This window comes from Arctopsyche grandis, chromosome 4 (genome assembly GCF_051622035.1).
Source record: "Arctopsyche grandis isolate Sample6627 chromosome 4, ASM5162203v2, whole genome shotgun sequence".
NCBI classification, from domain to species: Eukaryota; Metazoa; Arthropoda; class Insecta; order Trichoptera; family Hydropsychidae; genus Arctopsyche; species Arctopsyche grandis.
Window position 1 is genome coordinate 20,255,704 of NC_135358.1, and position 15,468 is coordinate 20,271,171.

The following is a 15,468-nucleotide window of genomic DNA, read 5'->3' on the forward strand; positions in this document are numbered from 1 at the left end:
GCCAGTTTCGAATTTTATCTCCGTGTCAACTTTTGACTGTTTTTCAGAGTAATATAAATAATATACATATGTATGTACATATGTATGCTGTGTTCCACGTAATATATAGCATTGCGTATTAAAATAATCAAAAATTTAAATGCCACACAAATATAAAATCTTTGTATTAAAATATATCATACATACATACATGCATAGTTGTGCGTATTCGATTACAGCGAAAGTGAGTCACGTTCGGAGACAAAAGACGATGACGAGGTCTTACACCTGTACAGTAAGTATCTCCTACAAATTAACACATAAAACCGACGAACACTCGAAGGAGTGAAACCTTAAAGGCATCTTAACAGGATAACTTTCTTTGTGATGTATTCTTTTACCGGTTGAGAGCTATTAGATTTAAATCCCGCACGAAATCGAAAAAATATGGTTGGTTATAAAAAAATCAGATCGATCGTCATTTGTTTGCTTGTCGAATTCGTTTTAGGTGCCTACTTATCATCCATTCTGTTTTGTTTCCAAAAAACAATAGGAGGCAACATCCCAAGAATACTAAGAAACTACATATATGTAAGTACATACAAGCAAATAGTGAAAAAGTAAGAAGAGGTTAGTAAAAAATAAATAAGACCTTTTAAAAATGCTTGTCATGGTAAAGTAAATACATACATATCAGTGGCGTGTCGTGGAAATATTTTTTTGTTTTATCACACAGCCTTACTTACGTGTGTGCGAACAGGATAAAAGAGGACTCGACTTTTTCCCCTCGTATCCTGCTCTCACACACGTAAGAAAGGCTGTGTGATAAAAACGGGGAGATTTCCACAGCACGCCACTGATATATAGATATGTATGTATGTATGTAGATATGTTCAGCGGCGTACTGTGACTTTTAAAACAGAGACTGGGGTTCAGGGGACAAAAAATATATATGTATGTACATATGTATATGAAAATATATTTTTTTAATTTTTGAATTATAATACGCTGTCTTGAAGTCATGTGCAGACTATGGTTTATTCTGAGGGAACCGTTTCGTGAGCCAAGTCCCTCGTCATATTAGTACTCACGAAGTTCTGTGTAAATATGTGTTATTTTTAACAAAAAATAAAGTTCAGAATGATGTTTGATAGACACAAATCAGAATATTCTTTGTAGAAATTCCATAAATGCTTGAAGAGACGAGTAAATTAAAAAAAAAGGTTTTGTCTTCTACGGAACGCCTATATGTACATAACAATTCACCAGTACCGCGAAGGGAACAGAATTGAGACGAAAATCCGTGCAAGCAAACGACGCGGCGGACCATACCATAACAATTCACTACCTCGGGTAGAGCCGATTCCGGTGTCTGAAATTCGCTAATCCGAGTGAACAATATCAATGTGGACAACGATTTGAATTTATTTTGATTAAATTGTTGGTATTTTTAAACTTTAGGTAAAAGATTTTAGAGGACTAGCCTAGTCTTGACTACTAGTATGTACATACATACAATCTAAGTTCACAATAGAATATATGTATGTATGTAGATCAAAGAGCAAAGACCTGAATTTAAAATTGATCTAGTTAAATTTGACAGTTAAAAGGAGCAAGGAACTACATGTGCACTGAATTAGTACATATACCTACTTAATAACTATTCAAGATAATAACTGACCTATGTATGTATATTACCATTAAAGAAGCAATCTAGATATTATATATATATATACATATGTGTGTCATTCGAAACCACCAGGTCTATCCATCTGATACAATTCTAATCGAACAAAATTTCAGCTGTCATTATCTTGTCGTGCACTGCAAAAAAACGTTTTTATCCCTTAAAGGTTTCCACTCAAAATGTTATTATAATACACATACATATGTACATATGTTTGTTAAAATCAAATAAAATATACATATGATGACTAATTCATATTGACACTTGTTTTCCAATTGCAATTAATAGGCCACAATTACGACATTAGTTCCAGCGCTGCGATATCAATATGCTATTCACTTGTCTGCCATACTGATATGAATAATTTCTACACCGTGTGTTGGGCATTGATAATTATTTTGTCGCTTTCTATTCGATTTTTTCATTCTAACGTGTGTCCCACCTATTCGAAAGCTTTCATTGCGTCGCGCTGAAACCATAGTTGAAACGTTCATGATTATTACATACGAGCGGGCTTTAAAGGGTTGGCCTCGATCGTCAGTTTAAAATGCAATTTATAATATTGAACTACAAAAGTATACACTTAAATGGCAAATATCCATGTGTGCGTTCTATAGATGCGTCACGAGTTTTTTATTGAGTATTGGAAACCAGTTTGCAAACATTCATTTACTTTTATTTCGTATTTATTTTTTTCGGTTCACTTCTAAGAAATATGTACACATGTACTACGAACACAAGTTAAATAATATAAAGTAGTAATGAATCAAATGATTTTATTTCATACTATATATGTAATATTTGCGTAATAGATGAATCGACACACAAAAATGTTAAAGGTCACTGACTACGTATACAAACTAGACTAGGATTTCTAATGACAGTTTATTGCTCATAATATGATGATTCATTTAAAGCGCAATTTATTTATTTGTATTATAAATAAAACCTGAAGACAACCACTGAATACAAATATTCAAAAGGATTCTGTTTACCCAATTGATGAATCATATCAAATAAGAATTAACGATTTTCACAATAAATTTGTTTTGTAAATTAAACATTCTCCAATCCGATTAAGAATATTAAAGTGATAGGAATAATATAAAACTGACAATGACAATGTATCTATGGCAACATGGAACAACAATTAGACCAATTATTCGAAAAACGAATCAGATCAATGGCCCAATTTTGTAAAATCAGACCGATTGAATAAAAAAAAAAACCAACATATCCTCTCGAAAGAACAGACCTGTTTTTGAGTCTTGTCAGGAGCTATGACGGACAACTCGAACGTCCAAGTGCCCTTCTTGCTCCTGTTCGACGAGCCCTTCAACCTCCTAGGGAGGGTGGGTCTCTCCGGAAACACCATGGCGACGATGGAGACACTCCTCGAAAGCTTCCTGCCCAGCTTCCTCGTCTTCAGCGTCGTGAACGACATGCTGAGGTCGCGGCTGCTGCCACTCATCGTCTTCAGCTCTTCCATATTTCACCCAAATTCGACACTGAACATCAGTCAACACGAGTTAACACTTCCCACATTGCACTCGTCTCCGTCATCTCGTAATAGCTGCAAAACACACACAAATAATATAACAAAACTAGAATTCGTAACGAGAGTGAAACTGGGTTTCGAGTTTCGACCGAGAACTACCCACGGCTAAAACGACAAACCGACAATAATATTATTAGTATATATGTATATATATATATATATATATATATATATATATATATATATATATATATATATATATATATATATATATATATATATACGAGTATATATTATAATAATCAGTGAATGCATTGTCCTTTCGATATATTTAAACTGTGATTAATTTTAACCATTTTTAATTCGTGTCGAACAAATTACACATTTTTCTTGTATACATTACATACATATTTGACTTTAAAGCAGAAAATTGATTGACTGGTTCGACTAATTGATATCAAATTTGATATTTAAAAAGGTTGCTCAATTAATAATAAATGAAAAGAAAACACGTGCATTTGAATTTTATATAGGATTTTAAATTTCAATTAGTCATTTATTTTGTTTATATTACGTTGAAAACAAATGAACATGGGAAATTTATTTAAAAATATTCTTTCTTTGGTGTTTCGATTTAATTTGAATATTAAAAATTATGTATGTAATACAATATTCAACTCTCACTTCCGTTCGACCTATTATAATCAATAATATTATAAATTACCGTACAAATAACACAAAAAAATTAAAATCGTAACAATTTGATCACATACAACCATTGATTATTTTCAACGCAAACCCATTGAATAAGTTAAATGAAATATGTACATTCGAAGCGTTCACACTTTGCACCCATGCACTTTTCAACCGATAAATCGAACCCCGTTTAAGATAACACCATTGTGTGTATTGTTATCATCGATAAGATTTAAAACAATTGAATTGAAATCTTATTAAATCCAACAAGTCAAGAAAATATGGCACAATATGCGACACGCAAAACAATACTTTATGCAATATTTACACATATTATTGTTTATATTGATCAACGCATTCACCGATTTCGCTAATAGCACTGAAACGATTGAGGTTGCTAGTTATATATTTTTTTATATTATTTTCAAAAAACAAAGTGCAGATTGAATGAAGGCTGTCTTCGAGTATGCCAAAGGTATGATTCACACCCGGTAGCCGGTACCGTCACCGCGAACTTTGAAAGCGAAAATGTACACTTTATAAAATTCGAATTTAAATGTATACGCGTACAAACGATAATCAAAACTGTTAAAAATGTGACGGTATTCAAAATATTTTGAAATTGTGCAAAACGAGATGAATAAATCAATGTTTTTACAGAAGAGCCGGCGAGCGAAAATGCGCGATACGAGCTGACACGAGAGTGGTATCAGCTGGACTGCGCTAGCGCAACCTGTACTGGTTCAACCAGATATCGTCAACACCGGCACGTGGACCGATAATGGACCATTAGAATACGATTATTAATAAGGAAATTGCAACCAACTTTAAAAATTTACATATTAAGTACGCATTTAGATATTATTGATTTTATTCATATATTACAATAGAACATCTGTTCAAAATTAAGAACCCGCTGCAATCATAAATCCGTCATAACGGGACTTGGGATATATGAAAGGATCTCATTTGCGTGTGAAAGTTTAAATATGTACATACATGAAAGGATCTCATATGTATGTACATACATATATACACCAATTTTTTAATATAATTTCACTCATATTATGCAAGAAGGACAACCGGTGCAGCGGACCTTGTTCGGTGTAGTAGCATTTATGTATAATAAAACTCTTGAGAAATATTACGATTTGTCATTTGGCTTACGTTTCTAAATTAGTGTTGATGTGATTTTGTGCATTTTGCTTAAATGATTAGTAGTTTCACAATAATCGGTGAGGAAAGGTGAAAATACCGGATGTACATACATATATATATATAAATGGCGCGTCATTTTTTTTTTTTTTTTTGATAATAGACGTCGTTTGGGTAACCACTTACAATTTCGATTGTTTTCTTGTCTCAATATGTCAAGGGAAACTCTTTTTTGTGCTTGTCGTTTCGTTAATAATGACGATTAGCCCTTGAAATACTGTAATTATATGGACAAAAGTATATTAAGCAGATCGAAAAATATGCCAAAGAAAATAAAATATGTTTCTAAATTGATTACCGTAGGCTGTGATATGCCTTTCGAAGATTTCCATGTTTGTTCTTGAACATTGGAAAATTTTGTAGATAAATTTTACTTGAGAAAATCGAATGAAAAAATCTATGAAACAAAAGAAAATATAAATTTCAATTAGAACTGAAAATTTTGAAATTAATTTTTAGTAAAAAATAAATAATAATGTGACATCTATGGAACTAAAATTAAACTAAAATAGTACTGTCAGCGGTCCACATGTCTCTATTAAATGTCAAAACTGGAACTGTCAAACAGTGGACTTTAGAAGGAATATAGTAAACTTGATTGCATAGTTGTTATTCAGACAGATAAACATCAAGGTTACATCAGTTATTATTTCTTATCGTTTTTGACTTTAAACACTATATAATCATTATCAATAGTTGTACACAATTAGTAGTTGCTCAACCGGCACACTAATAGGTTATTTCCATTCATTCTTATAGGTTATACAAGTTCGGCGTCAATAGTTGAATGAACTAGAATGGCTACTGTTGCATCAATCATCAACCGTTGTAATAGAGTCGCATTTGGAATGAGAAAATATAGTGTACGAGCCGTCTCTTTGGTGTATTCCGAGTATGGAGAACCTATTAAAGTGATTCAACCAACGGAACAACAGCTGGAATCTCCTGCTCCCAATCAGGTTCTGTTAAAAATGTTGGCATCTCCCGTAAATCCAGCAGATATTAACACTGTACAAGGTAAATTTTTTCATTATTTATCTTCAATTTGTAATCATAACAATAATAATAGTTAACTTCTTAATAACACTCCAGTGATATCTCTATTTCTAACAATGTAATGTGTATTGTTTATTCACGTAACACAATATTACTATCTCAGACAAATTTGCATAATAAACTCTAGCTATGACTTTATTTTAGGTATATATCCTGAAAAACCAAGGTTACCAGCTGTAGGAGGAAAAGAAGGTGTAGGTGAAATTTTGGAAGTGGGACAAAATGTAAAAAACCTCTCTCCTGGAGATAGAGTCGTTCATTTAACAACGGAGCCGGGTACATGGCGTACCCATGGAATATTTGGCGAAAATGAATTATTCAAGATACCCAAAGAGCTTGGATTAGCAGAAGCGGCCACATTCACTGTAAACCCTTGCACAGCATATAGAATGATTAAAGATTTCAGAACGTTAAAACCAGGCGATACACTCATCCAAAATGGAGCAAATAGTGCGTGCGGTCAAAACGTCATACAATTGTGCAAAGTATGGGGAATAAATTCGGTCAATATTGTAAGAAATAGACCTGACATTGATAAACTCAAAGAATATCTGACTGAATTGGGAGCTACGTGCGTATTAACTGAAGAAGAAATCCGAAGCACAGATATATTCAAAACTGAGAAATTTAAAAGGCCATTGCTTGCGCTGAACTGTGTAGGAGGAAAGAGTGCTTTAGAAATTTTGCGACATCTGGGTTTGCGCGGAGCGATGGTTACCTATGGTGGCATGTCGCGAGATCCTGTCACTGTACCGACATCTGCTTTCATTTTCAAAGATATTTCTACACATGGATATTGGATGACACGGTGGAGTAAGGAGAACGCTGAAAGTGCTGCTAGAACTGAAATGTTTGAAGATATTATACAATTAATGCTGTCAAAGAATATACATGCACCTGCTCACGAATTCGTCAAATTCGACCAATATAAAAATGCTTTAATGAATACTTTATCTATTCAAGGTTTTGCTGGAAAAAAATATATCCTAGATTTCGAATAATGCTGGAACACGTATACATTAGATATCCGCTTTAAATAAATGAAATGTTCATATTTTCAACATTTATTTCGTTCACATACATAAGTTCATATATTATTTTTTATATATACATACATATGTAGTTCATATATTAGTTTTCAACTTACATACATACATAGTTGTGTAGTTTGTTAGCAAGCTTGCATACTTTTAATAAATTACTTTAATCTACAGTGTTTTGTTGTTCTATTTAATTTAAGGTGACCATTTTACATATTTTTAGGTTATGTGACAAATCCAGGACATTTTTTTCAGAAGAATGTTTCTAAATACTTGAGTTATTAAATCATGGATGCACATTTTTTAAATAAAACAATCAATTTCAATATTTATAAAAAGTTTCATCCCAAGGATTCTTCCAGGACAGATTACCCAAAAAACCAATAGAAACGTCCACCTTCATTTAATTATTTTCAGATTGTCTAAATTTTATTTCACTATAATAATATTGCTTTGCATACATTGATTTAATTCCTATAATATATTTAACGACAAGAATTCATAAAAATATCACAGAGTAAAATACATACATAATTTTGTTTTAAGCTTAATGTATTATCAAAACATTTTCATTTAACTTCCTCTTTCTACCGTGCATTATTTTTAATCTCTATAAATAACTAAAAAGGCTTATTTTAAGCGTTTTTTTTTTGTTATTGAACATTAAATGGCGTTCAGGCACCTATATTATTTGATGTTAAAGATTTGTTTTAAAAAATTGATGAATCAACCACCACAAGTATACTACCTTAATGTATATTTGATTGTGTATTGAAGTTGTTTGAATGTATAAATGTTTATGTAAGTTCTGGCACCTTTTTTCTACAAAAAAAAGCACAGAAAATTTGAATTTTATCAGATTAACACAGTGATCGACAGTTTTTTTAGTGACTGGGTAAAATATTTCAGTTTGAAAAATTTATTATTAAAATTACCATTATGTCTACAGCATAAATTAAAAAAAATCTTAACTCAATGTTTATAATAAATAAAAGTTATTTATATAAAGTAAAACGTTCTTAAGTAAAGATAAACATTTGATTGTTACCGGTGGAAGGATTTTAAATTCTAAAACAGCGAAATTATTATATCCCATTCTTAACTTAACATATGTGAGCCATCTAGTTTCTAAACCAGATAAGTCAGATTTTAGAAATTTTTCAGGAACAAGGAAAAACTTATAACTAGCTTAATTTTTATTTTTTTAAATATTTTATATAAACTGGTCATAGATGTTTACATCCTTGACTGTATTTTCACTTTTGACCAATAACTAGTTTTTGAAAAAAAAAAAATTATTTTGGATCTATCTGGTTTTGCAACCAAGTTTAGTAATGTATCTGGTTTTGCAACCAACGTTGTGGATCTATCTTGTTTTGAAACAAACTATATCTGATTTATATGAATTTTTGCATAAGTTTGCGGCTCACGAGGGAACCTCCACTGGGCGATCTATCTGGTTTTGTTTGCAAACTTCGAGACTTATCTGATTTTGAAACAAACCTTGACTTTAGCTAAGTAATTCAATAGGATGTAAATTGCTTTGAACTTTCTTACTTGGCCAACATATGGATCCGTATTTTGACCTAACAAAAATAACATAAAATGAAAATTAAAAAAAATTGATCTATCTGGTTTTGAAATTAGACGGCTCATGTATACTTTCAACATTGGGAAAATCTAATAGTAAAATTGTATTCAAAATTCTATATTTTATTAATAGCACTGCTTTCAAAACATCAATAATTTTTGCAATAAAGCTCTACACTGTGCTTTTTTGCTTTTGTGCAATTTGAAATTTTTGAATAATAGACCATATAATATATTTACTTACACCTAAGTGGCATAAATTTATATGAACATTTTTGCTATTATTCGTATAGCATGTGTTTCCCATAATAGGCGATAGGCGACTTTCTAACTAGTTTTTCTGTTGCCAACATGTTTTACTTCATATGTGGATCTAAAAATTTGTGTTGATATTTTTTTCAATCTCGTCATTCATACACTAGTATCACCATCTAATAACATCAACAGATCATCGTGTAGCGTCGATGTGGATGCACTTGTTTCATTCAAATTTTCAATATCAGGTTTACTCTTTACATTCTCGGATGTTTTAATTTCAAACTCACAAACTGAATGAGATCGTTGCTTACAATCCAATTTTCCCTTATCCTTTTGGAGAAAGCGTAAATCAAAGCTTCCAGTATTTTTAATTGTATCTTTACTATCACCCAGTATATCCTGCACCAAAAACGACACCTCAGATGTGTTTGTATTTAGATTTCTCCCATCCCGCGGTAAATCGTCGTCAGCATCCTCATACAAATAAATACTTTCACCTACATTTTGAAGAATCTTAAGCATTTTTTCATCGGGATTATTGGTCATGTAGAATGAACCATCATTCCTTTGCAAGCCCAATCGAAGTAGAAGTGATACTCTTACATTAAAATCTTGAAGCCATATGAGAATTGCATTTCTCATCATTAAAATACATTTCTCATGAGTATCTTTTCCCATTTTATATATTTTATGATAAAATCTCATGATTTTAGATATAACTGGTTGATCTGGCACCAATTGAATAACGCCTTGTAAATGTCGTTCTGTCAATATAAATAATTCGTTTGGTTTAGTGACACTGATCTGCCATTTGAAAACCATCACCATCAATTCCCAAAGCTTTGTCATAGAAAATGCATCAAGTCTCATTATAGATACGTTAGCTATGTCTTCCATTAACTGCCTAACATGATTATGTTTTCCAAGTTGTGGTGCATCTTCTAGTTCTCGGATAAGTTTTTCATTGAATAGTACCTCAAGTATATCTGTCAATACTGAAATCAAAATAGAATTGTTTTAGCTGTTGTCATGCATTTAACAATTTGGTATTTACTAGATTTTAAATAATGTAAAATATTGAATAGAACATACATATGTACATATGCATGCTTGACTTTCGTGTTATCAAACACTTTCGTAACATGATATGCATGAATTACAATTTGTAAGCGTAAATATTATCTACACTTGAGAACTATGTACATATGTACTTGTATCAGATTTCTTCTTAATATTGCATGATTAAATGAAAAATATACAACTGCAGACATCTTTTTTACCTTTAACTAACTTAATTTTTTAATGACTTTTTTATATATGTATTATCTTAAAATATCTTCCAATGTGCCTTGTGAAAGTTATATGTAGATAACTATGTACATACTATGAAATACATTACCTACTTGATGATTATGCCCTGAAATTCAGCTAATTTCACAGTAGGAAAAAAAATATGCTTTTCCTATTGCTCAGACATCTGTGACCATTAACTATTATCTAATTCCAGAGATTCAGTGGTCTTAATTTCTCAAAATTCTAACATCTATCATATCACATATTCATGAAAACATAAGTTTTCGTGAATATATGATATGACTGTTATGTTACAAAATACTGGCCCAAAAAACATTTTAAATTCGTCCTTAGAGACACTATTTCGTAACAAGATAACTTTCTCTATTCAATCCCCTTTCATGTGCAGTTATTTAGACATAGACTTATCGCTTTCTTTCATGAAACTTGATAGTTATCATTTGTAAGATACACTATTGAATATCGCGATACTAACCTATTACACTATCAATACGGATCGCGAAAGGCGTGGATCGTCTGATATTCCGGAATGGAAGCGTGATTATTCCACAAAAAGCGATATCACGCACGTCACTAAAAATCACGGAACATCTGGCACCCAAAAACTCCATCAATCAAAAGTCATCCACGCGAAGTACTAACGAGAAGTCGAGTGCCAGATATTCCATATTCGTGATTTTTGTAGCAAGGATTGTCGTACGCGCGTTTGCAATTTGCACAATAAAGGTCTGTTCATACATATCCAACACGACCCGTATCCTGCAGGTGTCATGCAAGTGCGGATAGTATTCTTTGGTACATTCTATATGGACGCGCATGAATGCGCAAATGTGCATGCGCGAATGGAGTATGAATACGTCCATATAATGTACCAAAGAATACTATCCGCACTTGCATGACACCTGCAGCATACGGGTCGTACTGGATAGGTATCAACAGATCTCAATCCGTTTACCAAATATACTACATTTTTATATCGCAATGTATGAGATCCTTAGCTTGTGCATACAAAAAATGAGCCACGTGGGTTACGAAGGGCGTTGCTGAAAAAAAGCATAGCTTCATTCATTTGATGACACAGTGCGGGTGCGGGTGCAGTCGTGTGTGGGCTACTGTGCGAGTGCGGGTGCGCGCATTGGCCAGTGCAGAACGTGTATGGGATGGTTGAGCTCAGTTGGGAATCCCGCGTTGACAGCGACCTTCGCTTATAAATAGGAGGAAGCCGACCGGGGGTGAGTCAGTTCGGAGGGATCGGTCGTGCGGTGAGGAGGCGTGGTACTCGCTGCTGAATGTGCAGACTGCATCTGCAGTTGACCAGTAATCAGTAACCAGTAACCAGTATTGGCCGTATCGGGCGGCAATCTTTGAGCGCGCAGACGCTGTTGCACCACGTAAAGCAGCTCGCAGCCCAGGTTGACCACCAGCAGGGCCTGCGCCATGTCTTCCCACCCTCACTCTCACCAGCAAACCGCCAAAAACATCGACCAGACGGCAGCCTCGCTCCTGGAGCGAATGCGACTCGAGAAGACTCTGGCCGAGTTCTCGAAGCAACTGTCCGAATGCGGCAGCAACGGCGCGCGCGTCAAACAGTGCTACCAACTGATCCAGCGCTGCCAATCGTTCCCGCTACCACCCGCCGACACCCAGAAGTCTGACCAGCTCTCTGCCAAATATAGAGACATCGGCAACGGTTTCTTCCGCCTGAAGCGCGATTACAAAGCCATTCACAATTACAATCTAGCCGTCAAGTATGCGGAAACCCCAAAACTTGTCTCCCTAGCTTTCGCCAACAGGTCGGCCGCTCTGTTTTCCCTCAGCAAATATAAAGAGTGTCTCGTCGACATCGAACGTGCCTTGGCGTCCGGCTACGACGACGACCTTAAGCCGAAACTCGTCAAAAGGAAATCGGCATGCGAGGAGGCAGCCGCAACCGAGACACCGCTCCAATTCGATTTGGAACAAGCTCGCCGAAGAATGTTCTCGCTCCCCAAGAAGAGCTTGGAAAGTGTGCCGTGCGCGAGTGCCGCTTTGGAGATCGGCCACATCCCTTCGATGGGACGATGTGTGGTGGCCGCGGAAGACATATCCCCCGGACAGGTCCTCGTCGTCGAAGAGCCCTACTTGACTCTGCTGTTGGAACCCTACTTTTTAGAACGGTGCTACTCTTGTTGCAAACTGAACGACGCCATGATCCCGTGTGAGCTGTGTCACTATGTGATGTTTTGCGACGAAGCTTGCAGGGCCAAGTCTTGGAGCTGTTCTCACAAATTCGAATGTTCTATTATGCCACTTCTAATTTCGATGAAATTCACCAAGTTAGAATTGCTCTCGTTGAAAATGCTGATTCGAGCCAGGTGCGATCATTCGACTTGGAACGATTTGTTCGATACGATTCGAGAAGCCGAAGATCAAACCGATCCGACACTCAAAGGTTTCGTCAATGTGGAAGGTCGCCCGATGTACGATTCTAACAACTATGCCACGATACATATGCTAGAAACGAATATACATAAGAGATCCGTTTCTGATTTTTACAATAGAAGTATAACTTCTGCTGTATTGCTATACATGTTGAAAGAGTATACATCATTTTTTGCAGACTGTCCAAATAGTGATGGAGACATTTTGTCTTTGGAGACTGATGAGTATATTTGGCTTGCAGGAGGGCTGATGCTTCATCACAATATGACTTCAGCATCGAACATGCACAGTATTGAAGCTATAACAGAAAACAAAGATCATAAATTTTTAAAAAGTTGTAATTTCAGTTCTGGGGCTTATGGATTTTTGAGTCTTTTGAATCACTCTTGCTCTCCTAATGTTGACCGTGTTGTTAACAATACTACCATTACATTGATGGCTTTAAGGCCGATCAAAAAAGGACAACAAATCTTTGATAACTATGGGTTTGTTTCAGTTTGTTTTGAATATTATTTGCACTCATTATATAAAACTGACTTTGATTATTTTAAATCTTTCAGATTTCATCATGCGATGAGCCGCTATGAGACACGACAAGAAGAATTATTTTTCCAATATAAATTTAGGTGCGCTTGTGAGGCATGTTCGAATAAATGGCCCACATATATTGATCTGAAAAAAGCTCATTTTACAAATAAAAAGACAAAGAACAAGTTCCGCAATCTGATAACTCCTGAATTAATTATGAGTCTCGAAAATGGCGAAAAAACTGTGGCCTACGAAATTTTAAATAACTTGTACAAATATGCCGAAATGCTTGAAGAATGTGCTCCTTGTAAAGATCTTGCTGATTATCAAGAAACTATCAAACAATGTTGGGGAATTTTTAGCAATGTCGTACCTTATCGTGACTAATATATGTATATATACATATATATATATTTTTTTTCATGTAACATTTGTGCATATTATTTTCGATATATTTAATATGTGCCTTAATTTTATATTGTGCTTAAAATGCAGACTCATATTTCAAAGAAAATATTTATGAATTATCGAGTCCGACAAGTTATTTTGTTAAAGGTATATAAGTCTTAACATCTATTCATATCACTTTGCTGCTACTATAAGTTAACTATTTTTATGTTTATATTTTAAAAAATTGAAATTTCAAATTTGTGTAAATTTCACAAAACCAAAGAATAGTTTGAATTTTATTGCTTTTTGAATTTTATTTGCGATCTCTAATTGTGGTTATGATCTGATTAAGAGTTTAAATTCATGTTAATTATAAATTATCTATGATATTACTGTTTTACAGATTCTGTTAGAAAAGTAATAAATTTTGTAATACAAAATACATGTATATTTTATTCACAACTATGTACTTCGTTCTTCCTTAATCGTTGCTAATAATCAAGGCACACTTATCATTACTTACAGTTTTTTCAGTTACAGGCTTTGTGGGTATTAGAAATTAAAATGTAAAAATTTTCTAAAAAATATTAACATATTTAGGATAATTAAAAAAAAAAACAGTTTAATATATTACAACTTCCGAAATTAACAGTTGTTTGCCTATCCACATTGCTTGAAGTCGTCTATACATAATAAACATTTCTCCAATCAGTAAACGTACATATGTATGTACATCATTATTATATCCAGGTCAATAATTTGGGAGAGGAGGGGTTAGTTAATTAAAAAAAATCATTTCTACTGCTATTGACAATTATATTAATTTGTTTATATATAGTCTGCAATATTTGAATGTTGTTAAGAATATTTCACTAATGATTTTCTTATTCTGATATGTATTCCAAGAGCTATTAATAATTACCATAGGTTCCTAAAGTGATCCATATCAGGAAGAAAAACCTACCACAGTAAGCTTTCATTATATCCGCATTTGAAGTTAATAAGTTCAGAGAAATTTGATGTTAGTGGGGGTGGGGGGGTTCACGGGGGAAGAACTGTTTGGGAACCTATGTCTTAAGCCATGGTCGATTTACTATAGTAAATTGTAAACAAAAGTCTGTTGTGATCAGTGGTGTCACCCTAATGGTTTCCGTGAGTTTCTGGAAACCCGTTGTTGGAAATCTAAAAATACATATATAATGTATATATGTACAAATCTTATAAAAATATGCAAATCTTGTAAATTCAATGAACTCGTAAATTTTGACTAACGATTTTCGAGATTATGTCGACGATGGGGATTTATCAATAAATCGAATTCCGAAAAGTATCCAAGAAGTTAAGAAAATAGCTAACTTTTGCTGTGAACTCTGCAGAAGCTAAAAGGGTATTTAGTTAAATGAATAATATTCCTAATATGTATATATATAAAAAAAAAAAAAAATTGGGAACCCATTGTTCCAAATTGGGGTGACCCCTGGTTGTGATGTAATTTATGGAAATAATTTTTTTTTTTTTTTTTTTTCAGCATATACATTTATCGAAACCTCAGATTGCTCGTCTTATATTTCATTATATGTAACTCCTTCATTAATTTTTTCTTTATTAAAATTTTAAAGCCTTGTAAATAAATTAATAAATTACATTTTTCAGATATTTCCCCTGCATCAGGTTTCATTAGAATCTAATAAATCTCAATGAGCAATATTCGTTAGAAAATCATGCTGTCAAATAAAATTGTTTTTGTAACCAATATATGTACATATTTTGAAAGGTTTTTTTGTCGAAAATCCTTA

General features: G+C 33.6%; 4 protein-coding genes across 4 annotated transcripts in view; 2 read left to right on the forward strand and 2 right to left on the reverse strand.

The window, feature by feature from the left end:
- Positions 1-4,582, reverse strand: part of LOC143910862 (uncharacterized) — a 194,381-nt gene extending 189,799 nt beyond the window's left edge. Inside the window, exons 1-2 of the mRNA XM_077429466.1 lie at positions 4,519-4,582; positions 2,922-3,239 (exon numbers count right to left, since the gene is read on the reverse strand). Of these exons, the coding sequence (XP_077285592.1) occupies positions 2,922-3,155 (234 nt within the window). The 5' untranslated portion in view covers positions 3,156-3,239; positions 4,519-4,582. The remainder of the gene's footprint in view (positions 1-2,921; positions 3,240-4,518) is intronic.
- Positions 4,583-5,585: 1,003 nt separating this feature from the next.
- LOC143910642 (enoyl-[acyl-carrier-protein] reductase, mitochondrial) lies at positions 5,586-8,128 on the forward strand. Its single transcript, XM_077429205.1, has 3 exons — positions 5,586-5,708; positions 5,835-6,092; positions 6,276-8,128. The coding sequence occupies exons 2-3, from the start codon at positions 5,873-5,875 to the stop codon at positions 7,130-7,132; spliced, it is 1,077 nt and encodes a 358-aa protein (XP_077285331.1). The 5' UTR covers positions 5,586-5,708; positions 5,835-5,872; the 3' UTR covers positions 7,133-8,128.
- OSCP1 (Organic solute carrier partner 1) lies at positions 7,188-11,772 on the reverse strand. The gene is made up of 2 exons (XM_077429386.1): positions 11,670-11,772; positions 7,188-10,014 (listed from the first exon to the last, which is right to left on the reverse strand). The coding sequence occupies exons 1-2, from the start codon at positions 11,770-11,772 to the stop codon at positions 9,173-9,175; spliced, it is 945 nt and encodes a 314-aa protein (XP_077285512.1). The 3' UTR covers positions 7,188-9,172.
- Smyd4-4 (SET and MYND domain containing, class 4, member 4) lies at positions 11,413-14,135 on the forward strand. The gene is made up of 2 exons (XM_077429204.1): positions 11,413-13,239; positions 13,315-14,135. Exons 1-2 carry the CDS (start codon positions 11,771-11,773, stop codon positions 13,667-13,669), a joined length of 1,824 nt encoding a protein of 607 aa, XP_077285330.1. The 5' UTR covers positions 11,413-11,770; the 3' UTR covers positions 13,670-14,135.
- Positions 14,136-15,468: the final 1,333 nt, after the last annotated feature.